At 56.3% G+C, this 10,193-nt stretch overlaps 1 protein-coding gene across 1 annotated transcript in view; it reads left to right on the forward strand.

Moving 5' to 3' along the window:
- The first annotated feature begins 2,573 nt into the window (after positions 1-2,573).
- The window catches only part of MPP1 (membrane protein, palmitoylated 1, 55kDa), a 10,513-nt gene continuing 2,893 nt past the window's right edge, over positions 2,574-10,193 (forward strand). Inside the window, exons 1-9 of the mRNA XM_009997069.1 lie at positions 2,574-2,711; positions 3,034-3,112; positions 4,089-4,174; positions 5,156-5,224; positions 7,223-7,419; positions 7,664-7,773; positions 8,694-8,774; positions 9,388-9,468; positions 9,923-10,125. Coding sequence (XP_009995371.1) covers positions 2,592-2,711; positions 3,034-3,112; positions 4,089-4,174; positions 5,156-5,224; positions 7,223-7,419; positions 7,664-7,773; positions 8,694-8,774; positions 9,388-9,468; positions 9,923-10,125 — 1,026 coding nt within the window. The 5' untranslated portion in view covers positions 2,574-2,591. The remainder of the gene's footprint in view (positions 2,712-3,033; positions 3,113-4,088; positions 4,175-5,155; positions 5,225-7,222; positions 7,420-7,663; positions 7,774-8,693; positions 8,775-9,387; positions 9,469-9,922; positions 10,126-10,193) is intronic.

Raw genomic sequence — 10,193 nt, forward strand, 5'->3', positions numbered from 1 at the left:
CTGGTGCCCTTTCCTCCACCCTGGGATCCAGAGCAGAAGTCCAGACTCCTGAGGAAAATGCAGGCAGGGAGCTGGGGTGCACCTCTTTGGCCCATGGAGCTGGGGGCTCCTCTGCGTGTTGCCACCTGGAGCAGGGTTTGTGCTACAAGGCACCCACGGAGCTAGGGCACAGTTCAGCCCCCCAGCCTCCTTGCCCCATGCCTGTCCTGAGACTGTCCCTAGCCGTGACCAAGCTTGTGCAGAACTGGCAGTTTCTGGTGGCCGCGGAGCCGGCTTGTAGCAGCACTTGCAGATGTTTCCTGCTCAGCGTGTAATTAGCAGGGTTTGGCTCACGGCCAGCACAGCTTGAAAGGCTCTTGAGGTCACACACTATGCCAGGCTGAGCTGGCCAAGAGTGTGTTTGGTGGCTGCCAGGAGAGTGCAGGGTAAGTGATCCAGCTGGCCAGCCTGTGCGCGGTGTGTGGGAGCTGCGCGTGGCCTCTGGTTCTGGCTTCTGGCTGCCCAGCACTGGGGCTGGGATCTGCCACTCTCTGAGCCCTGGTCCTCCTCGTGAACTGGGTATTTCCCCATCCACCAGCTGCCCCGTGTGGTCAGCAAAAGCCCACACCATCCCAGCCTGGCTCTGGGACAGAGTGAGTTGCTGGAGGAGCCTGCTGGGTTCAGAGGTGCCATCAAGAGACTGGTGGCCATCCCCAGGCACAGCAGGAAGTCTCTGGTGATAAGTCTTGCTCTCTGGGAGTCACCAGGGTGACACTGGTGCTGAGTCAGCGTTGAGGGCTGTGTGTTTTCTCCAGCTCTCAGCAAAAAGCAAAGGTCAGGGCCGGGAGGCTCAGCTGATGGGGATGCTGGGAACGGCGGGGGGCAGGAACTCCCAGTCCTGGGGGCAAATTGCTGTGTCCTGGTTCATCAGGCTCTGCTGAGCCCAGAGGTTTGGAGCTAGGAATTGCATGGTGTAATGCTTTCCCAAGGCATGATCAAGATAATTGTGATCTCTGCTGACTCAAACCACCTCACAGGCACTTTGGCCTCTGGCAGGGCTGGTGAAATTCCTTGTCCTCCTCCTACTCACTGGTTTGGTAGAGCCAGGACAGCTGGCAGAGAGCTGAGGGCTGGCTCCAGGCATCCACACTGCTGGATCTGTCCCTCTGCCCTGTGGTGACCTGCAGGGTAGCAGTGTGCCCTGCTGGGGCTGGCAAGCCAGGCTGGGGGACTGCAAGTCGCTCTTCCTTCCACCCTGGGAGTCCTTGGCCCGGGTGCTGCTCTGGTCTGGGATTCATCCTCCTCCTCTGTATTTAAGCTGTTGGCAGCTTAAATCACCTTTTTCCTCTGAGGAGGTGGTTGGTTGGCTCTTTTACAAGTAGTTGGCTTAAAAATAAATCGTGCATCTTTCCTCTTGCAGCAGCAGGGACACAAGGGTTCCTGTGCCCTTCCTGCCCCCTCCAGCACCCTTTCACCAGGGCTGTGACAGAGCCCACTCCTCCGTGCTGCTCTGTCTCTCTGCCAGCACCTCTCCTGCTGCTCTGGCTACCTCTGGCTCTGCTGCCCCTGCCTTTGGCTCCCTCTCTGCTTCTGGCCATTGCACAGGCTGCTGTCTCACTCTGGCACGTCCCTCCCAAAGCTCATCTTGTTGTGGTTTAGTGCCGTGACTGTGCCCTACTAGCAAATGCTGAACCTGCACAAACCTCCCCACAGCCTGGCCAGATCTCACCCCTGGGCTGAGAGGGGTTGCAGCCTCCCCTCTGCTCTGGGCTGGGTGCACTGAGAGCAACCCAGGGCAGCAGGGTCAGGCTGCTGCTTCCCCAGCCCCTGGCATGGAGCCCTGGGGCCTGGTGCCAACAGTTGGGTATTGGCAGGTTGGCAGGCAGCAAGGGGAGGTGTTGGCTCTGCCAGGCTGGACATGGTGTGCAACGTCACTGCTTGGGACTGGAGCTGGTGAGGACCTTGCTGGGCTTCCCTGCAGGTTTGCTGGCTGTGGCTCCCAGCAGGGGGGGGGCAGTCTGCAGCCTGGTGTGGAGTGGGGCAGCCAGGAGGGTCTGCTCTGCCTCGCAGGCTGGCGTGGGGATTTGAGCGTGGTGACAAGGTGGGCAGGGGCTGGAGATCAGAGCTGGCCTGGGTTTTGCTTTGTGCCATGACACAAAGTAGTGTGTGGGACCTGTTGCTGCAGAAGATTACCAACTGTGGACTCTTTGGCTTCTGCTACCTGTAGCTTTTCTGAAGTTTTCTTACTTCCTGTGTTTCCTGGGCTAGATAACTGCAGATCAAAGCCACAGGCACATCATCAGCTGGGCAGGGTGCTGGGCCGTCTTGTTGAGGCCATGCTTTTGCCCAGAAAGGTTGGCCCAGATGATCCTTGAGGTCCCTTCCAACCTCGTATTCTATGATTTCTGTCATCTTTGAGGGTGAAGCTCTTGTGCTCTTTTTCCTTCCTTACTGTCCTCTCCCCCAGCACACGGATCTCTCCTCCTCCTGTGCCCCAGGCGCCCTGACACGGTGGAGCGGCTCAGCCCCGCAGCAGGGAGCTGGCAGGCCCAGGCCCCTAAACCCCAGTCTTTGTTTTGCCCTGACAGGCTGTCACTCAGTCCCAGAACGCCATGACTGAGGACATTTATACCAACGGCTCAGCAACCCTGGGCAGCCCTTCCCACAGCAACGGCCGCGAGGTGCGGAAGATACGCCTCGTCCAGTTTGAGAAGGTCACGGAGGAGCCCATGGTGAGAGCTGGCAAGACCCTAAAGCCTGGTGGCACCCCGGGGCTGGAGGGGCAGGTAGATCCATGCCCACGGGCTGGCCTCACTGGGTATGGCCCCAGAAGAGGGTGCTGGATCCTGCCTGGGGACCCAGAGTGAGCCCCACCAAAGGGCAGTGGTGCTTGTGAGCACCACAGAGGAGCTGCAGCAGGCTGGGCTGGCCAAGCAGGGGCTTCCCCCCAGACACTGTGCAGCCCATTGTGGATATGGGCCAGGAGAGGATTTTTCTGAGGGCACAGGAGCTCCTCCCCTCCAGCAAGCAGTCATGGATTTTCCTTTCTTCCAGGGAATCACACTGAAGCTCAATGACAAGCAGAGCTGCATGGTGGCCAGGATCTTCCATGGGGGCATGATTCACAGACAAGGTAACGAGGCCCTCATAGAGGCAGTGTATGGGGTGCACATCTCTAGCTGGGTTCCTTCTGTGCAGCTCTCCAGCACTGCTGGCTTTCCTCTGTGACATGGACATGTCATGTATCTGTTGCTCCACTAGGAATATGTCGGGAACTTGGGACTTGCTGGTCTCTCTGCATGGTTGTCATGTTAATACACTGGAGGCTTTAGGGAGAAATTAAGGGTTGGGGGAAGGGCTCTCTCAGAAAAGGAGCTGGAGACCACCTGTCTCCATCTCGTGATGGGATCACGGTAATGAGAGATGGATCATGCCCCAGAGACTGCAGGAGAAGCTCTTCCCATTCCTAAGTGCACAGGTGGGGCAGGCTTGCTGTTATTGGCTCTGTGTGCCAAAACAAATACTAAGATGTTCTGTTCTGGTTTTGGGGTTTGCCAAGGGTGCTTGGAAATTAGATGTTCTGTGCTTCGAAGAAGAGGCTTCTTTTCCAGCCGTGAATCCAAGTCTGAACTTACCCCTGCCAGTATAATCCAGGAGCCATTCCAATAATGTTGCTGGTGTCTGATTTATAGCAGTGTGTCTGAGGCCATCATCTGGCTGGTGTATAAACTAAAAAAGCTCAAAGTCAAGAATGCTTGTGTTGATGACCCTATAAGGAGGCTTTGGGGAGGTACTTGGGGTTTGGTTTGAATAGCTCTGAAACAGGTGCTTTGACCAGTCCAAAGTGCTGAAGGACACACAGTGGAAAGCAACCTGATGGCCTTCAAACTGGAGGAAGTGGGTGTGTGTTGGGTGGAGGGGGAAGAAGTTGTTTCCCTTGTCGTTTAGTCCCATGTGCTGAGGTGACTTGTATGGCTCCACAAGCATTGCCCAGGCAAACACCATGATGTCCTGGCCACAGCTTGCCCAATGGGTCAGGAGGCTGGTGGAACTGTGTAGTTGAGGTTTGGTGAGTGGCTCTTGTCCAGTCCTGCATTTTCGTGTTTCAGGGTCCCTTCACGTGGGTGATGAAATCATAGAAATCAATGGCCAGAGTGTGAGCAACCACTCAGTTGACCAGCTGCAGAAGATGCTGGTAGGTATCTGTGTTTGGCAGGGTTGTTCCCTAGGAAGGACACCCCTTTGGCCTGCAGGGTGCCTGCTGGCTGAGGATTCACCCCCTCCCAGGCACCAGAGCCAGCACACAGCTGCCTGCAGCAGCGTGGCACAGCAGGAGCTGGGGCCACTGTGCCAGGGTGCTGTGGTACAGCCTAGGGCTTTGGTCTGTGTGCAGCCTTGGTGGCCTGTGCTTGCTGCTTTTTTCTGGCCTCCCAAGATCAGCAGCAAAGGCTGTTGGCTGAGTCTCTGACATGTACTGATGTTTGTGGGGCTTGGAAACTACTCTGCTAGCTAAGGCTGATGTGCAACTCCAGCCCAGGAGCTGGCTGCTCTTGCAGACCTGAGCTGGTCCTGCAGGTCACCTTTTTTTGCTATTTTCCTACTACATGTTGATCCTGCCAGGCCCTTGGCAGGGACAGCTTTGGACAGGATCTCAGTCCTGCCTTGGATCAGACTATCCTGATTCTTTCCCAGTATATGGGACATGGCCAGAGGGAGGTGGTGGTGGTGGTTCTGAGGACACCCAGCAGAAGCCTAAGCAGGAGGTCTTGTGAAGCAGGTGGGGCACCAGTTCATCTGGCTTGGGGCAGGCAAGGCAGTGCTGGGCCTTTGATGTCACCAGGAGGGCAGAAGTGAGGAGACCTGTCAGAACCAGCCTCTCTTCTCAGGCTCCTTACTGGGGCAGCCAGGCTGGAGATATTACAGGTCTTCATGCTCTTTCTGGTGATGCTGGGCAGTGCCCACAGTCTGCCCCTTTAGGGAGTGTTGGTGTGTCCCCATGGTGATGGGGTAAACGTGGCAAAGCTTTGCTGATGTGCCTCTTGGCTCAGCCCCAGCCAAGCTTTTCTGGTCAGGCTCTGGTGTCCCTCAGCAGCTCCCTGCAGAGGTTGCTGCTGTTAGGCTGCCTCCAGGCACCGCTTCCTCCAACTCTTCTTTCTCCCCTTTCTTTGTTTACTAGAAAGAAACCAAGGGGACGGTCTCAATAAAAGTAATTCCCAACCAACAGAGCCGCTTCCCTGCTCTCCAGGTAAGTGTGCAGCCCCCAGCTCCTGGGCTGTGCCAGGGCATGGCTGGGGGCTGTGTGGAACCTGAGCAAACCATGGGGGACCTGTGCTGGGGAGAGAGCTGTGCAGGCTCCTCTGCCAGGACATCAGTGGGTGGTGGCTGGGATGCTGTCTTGTCTTCAGTTGCAGGAGCCAACCCCAGCAGGGCCTCCCCATCATAGGCAGGAGTGGCAGAGGAGCTCAGAGACAGAGAGTGGGAACTGGATGGGGCTGGGATGGGCTGGGGCAGCCCATGTCACCCTCCTTCCTTACCCAGAGAAGCTGAAGTCTCTGAACGTGGTGAACACTGTCTCTGTTTCTTGCTCAGCCCATGCTGTCCCCATTCCAGCTGAATCAGCCTTGCATGTTTGTTTATTATACCCTGACTGGCCCATGTCTGTCCTCCCCTGCTGTCCATCTGCGCTCCTTGGCATGACCCAGCCAGCTTCAGGCAGCCAGGCTAGCATTGCCAGGGGAGAAAGAACAGTTGCTGGCTCACCTAAGGTAGGCTGTGGGCTCAGGGAAAGTCATAGGGAAAAACTTCCCAGCAACAGTTGTTTTCCCTCTTGCTGTGTCCTGGGCCATGGTGCTGTCTGCTGCTCAGAAGCACAGCTGACAGGCTGCCTGTGTCTCAGCTTGTTGCAGTCCACTGCCAGGAGTGGGCTTCTGACTTTAAAGATCAAGGCTTCTCATGCTGAAGCCTGCTCTGTTCCTGGGTGTCCTGCCTCAGAGAGGGGCAGGCTTGGAGTTGGGGCTGGCCCTTTGCATTCTGTGGGTGATGTGTGGACCTGTCTGATGCCAATTCCTAATTGGCGTAAGGGAGGGTCTTTCCAAGAAGTGACTTGGTTGTGTCTGGCTTGGTGTTCCAGGGTGGCGGAAGGAGAAGGCTCCAGGGAGGTACCTGGGCAGTGCTTGCTGTGTGTCCCTTGTGTGTTTGGGTTGACAGACAGCTTCCTGGTGCCAAAGAGTTCTTGCAAAGCAAGCATCAGTCCTGATCCTGAAAGGAGATTCCACTTGTGTTGCCTTCCATTGTGAGAGATTTCACACCACAGCTTGATCCATATGCTCTGCTTTTCTGGCAGTGAAAGGGAACCCTGTCTATGTCCTGCTGGCCCTGAGCCTCCAGCAGCACTGCTGAAGGACATACTGTGGGAAATTGTTTTGATGTGGAACAAGGACAGCATAGTCTACCCTACCCAGGGAGGATGGTGGCCTGGGCCAGAAAGATTAGAGGAATGGAGCATCTGCCCTATGAGGAAAGGCTGGGAGAGCTGGGGCTGTCTAGCCTAGGGGAGACTGAGGGGGGATCTTATCAAGGCTTATAAATATCTGAAAGGGGTGTCAGGAGGGGATGGGGCCAGGGACAAGGGGCAGTGGGCACAAGCTGAAGCATAGGAGGTTCAAGTTAAACATAAGGAACAACTTTATTGGAACAGGCTGCCCAGAGAGGTTGTGGAGTCTCCTCTGGAGACGTTCAGCACCCATGTGGATGTGTTTCTGTGTTATCTACTGTAGGTGATCCTGCTCTAGCAGGACTAGGTCTGCATCTAGTTGGACTAGATGATCTTCAGAGGTCCCATTCAACCCCAAACACTGTGACTGTGAGATAATAATAAAATGAGGGTGGTGAAACACTGAAACAGGTTCCCCAGAGAGGTGGTAGATGCCCCGTCCCTGGCCACTTCACTGGCTCTTGATAGACTCAAGATGCTGTCCTCCTCCTTCCCTCACCCCCCAGCACAATCCAACACAGGTCCATGCCCAGAAGTTTCTCTCAGGGCCATGTGCATCTTCTTTCTCCCCACCCAGCCTCCTGGGGCCTGGAAAGCAGCAGAGGCTGGGATCCCTCCTGGATGAGGGACCTTGTACCTGGAGCCGGCTCTGCAGTCACTGCCAGGAGATGCAGTGTGGGGCCAGGAGCTGGACACAACCAAGTTCGACCACCCTGCATGGCCATGCTGACTCTACCCACTCTTTTGCAGATGTTCATGAGGGCGCAGTTTGACTACGACCCCAAAAAAGACAACCTGATCCCCTGCAAGGAAGCTGGGCTGAAGTTTCAGACTGGTGATGTGATTCAAATCATAAACAAGGATGACAGCAACTGGTGGCAGGGACGGGTGGAGGGTTCCTGCACTGAGTCAGCAGGACTCATCCCTTCTCCAGAGCTGCAGGAGTGGTAGGTTCCTGGATTTGGCCAGAAGGGCTGGATCTGGGAGTGGAGGTGGGAACAATGAGCATGTGCTATCCTAGAATGGGAAAAGGAGGCAAATGTTCCCTTCATCTGTCACAGGGTGAGCCTGTAACTGTCCCAGCAGCCACCCTGCTCCTCTTGCCCTTGCATGTCTGAGGGACAATCCCACTGCTCCCCCAGGACTTGGGGTGACAGCTGGAGCATGGGTGGTGTCCTCCTCTCTTGGCAGGCGTGTGGCCAGTGTCACCCAGTCATCCAGCCAGAGCGAGTCCCCGAGCTGTAGCCCCTTTGGGAAGAAGAAGAAGTGCAAAGATAAATACCTGGCCAAGCACAGCTCAAGTAAGTGTGAGCAGGGCAATGGGCTCCATCTCCAGCCTCGATTATCACCCCTGCTGCTGAGCAGGGAAGGGTCTGTCCTCCATGGGAGTCAGACCAAACAGCCCAGCTGTGTTGTCAGTGGCACCTCAGGAGGATACCCCACAGCTGTCAGTTTTTTTGAGTCCCTTCTCCAAAGTTCTCATACTCCTCAGGTGGTCACAGCTGAGCCTTCATGCAGCTCTGTAGTGCACGAGGCTGGAGCTGACTCCCATGAGAGCCAGGCACTGAGCTCCTGTGCTCTCATGTGAGGAAAATCCCTGGCACTTCTGGCCTCAAGCTCCTTGGGAGGTTGGGCTCCCAGGCCCTCAAACCCCACAGGCTGCTGGCCACAAAGCAGGTGGTGGCCTTGCTGCTGCTCAGCAGTTGGGGAGCAGCCTGAACTGCTCCCCACAGGTGCTCAGCCTGCCCCTCAGCTGCTCGTGTAAACACCCTGTGCTAAGCATGCCCTGGGCTGGCAGAGGTGGGTGCCTGAGGACATGCTGGCTTCTCGCCCAGCCTGCAGCTCCAACCAGCCACAAACAAGGCTGTAAATCAGCCAAGCTAAAGCTGCCCCAGCAACAAGGTCCCTGCAGTGTCCTGCCTCCTCTCCACCCAGCTCTCATGTCCTAACTGTCCTGAGTAGAATTACCGAGCAGGAGCAGCCCTGGCTTCTCCTTCAGTGGCTGCTGGCCCAGCTCCCCAGCACCCCCCTGCACCTCACATGCTGCTGAGGTTTCTGCCCTTTTCCCCCAGCAGCCAAACACAGATGAGCTCCCAGCCCAGTCCTTATTGCTCCCTCCATTTTGGCCAAGGACCTGGCTTTGGTCTGACCTGCACACTGTCCTGCTGCTGCAGCCAGGCCAGCTCTGACCACTCACTGTCTTGTTTCTGCTCTGCCTCAGTTTTTGACCAGCTGGATGTGGTTTCATATGAGGAGGTGGTGAGGCTGCCAGCCTTCAAGAGGAAGACTCTGGTGCTCATTGGTAGGTCCTGCCCCAGACATCTTCCACAGTGCAGGGGCTGTGTGTGGTGGGTCCCAGGGGAAACCAGGACTGGACAGGGGCTGGGGAAGCACTGCCCTTCAAAACCTGGTAAGCTCTGGGGAGCATTTGTTCTGCCTGCAGCAGTCACCACACATGTGGCTTTGTGCATGGTCTGGCACCTGCACTGTGGTGCTGAGGCAGAGTTAATTTAGAAGTTTCCAGCTCCTAGTTCTCTTTATAGATTGTATTTTTTTTAAAGCAGCTGTGGTCTGTACAGCTGCACCAAAGCAACTGCTCCCATACTGTGGATGCTAAGTATTTGTTAGTGGACCCTGTGGGCATGGACAACCCACACAGCCCAGCCATGCTGGCTACTCAGTGGGCCCTGGTCCCATCTCCAGCTGGAGCTGGGGCTGGAGGTGAGTATGCCCAGGGCAGGGAGAGCCTCTTCCAGGGCTGGAAGGTGCCACAGACCAGCTCAAAAAACAAGATACTGGGCAAGGCCCCAGGAGCTCTGCACCTTTCCTCAGACCCAGAGCTGCAGAGGTGCCCCAGCATCTCCTGTCAAGCTTCTCTGAGCCTGGCTCCAGCATCCATCCCTCCTTCTCCGCAGGGGCCAGCGGCGTGGGCCGTAGCCACATCAAGAACGCTCTGCTCAGCAACAACCCAGAGAAGTTCATGTACCCACCCCCATGTAAGTACACAGCCAGGTGGAGGGCACAGCACAGGGTTGGTTTGTTTTTTTTCCCCTCTGACCTCCTTGAGCCAGGACCTTCTGACAGCAGAATGGAGGCAGGGAGATGTTTCTCTAGTGCTGCCAAATCAGGGGCCACCACACAGGGCACTGCAGGGCCTCCCTGCCTGCCCTCGGACCAGCTGGACCTGCACATGGTGGCAGCAGGGTCTCACTCTTCACATCCCAGTGGCTCTCCTTGGGGTGGCTCAGTTCCCTACTTGCCCAAAGCAGGAAGGAGTTGAAAGGGGATTAGTACATCCCAGTCTTGAGGTACATGGGTCCTCCATGCCCTAGCTCCACGCTCAAAAAGGGAAGGCAGGACACCCAGGTCACTCAGCAGAGGCTGCCTGCTGTGTTTTGTTGCCCAGTCCTTCTGGGGGCCAGCACTTACATCATTTGCTTCCCTCCCCAGATACCACACGTCCCCAGAAGAAGAATGAGGTGGATGGGAAAGACTACTACTTTGTCTCCACTGAGGAGATGACCCGGGACATCTCAGCCAACGAGTTCCTGGAGTTTGGAAGCTACCAAGGAAATATGTTTGGCACCAAGTTTGAAACAGTGCACAAGATCCACCAGCAGGACAAAGTCGCTATTTTGGACATTGAGCCCCAGGTAGGGAGCAGGGGGAGGTGCAGGCAGCACAGGAGCTGCCACAGATTTCCCTGCCTGTGCTGGCTGGG

The sequence above is a fragment of the Chaetura pelagica genome, unplaced genomic scaffold (genome assembly GCF_000747805.2).
Source record: "Chaetura pelagica isolate M959 unplaced genomic scaffold, ChaPel_1.0 scaffold344, whole genome shotgun sequence".
Classification (NCBI taxonomy): Eukaryota; Metazoa; Chordata; class Aves; order Apodiformes; family Apodidae; genus Chaetura; species Chaetura pelagica.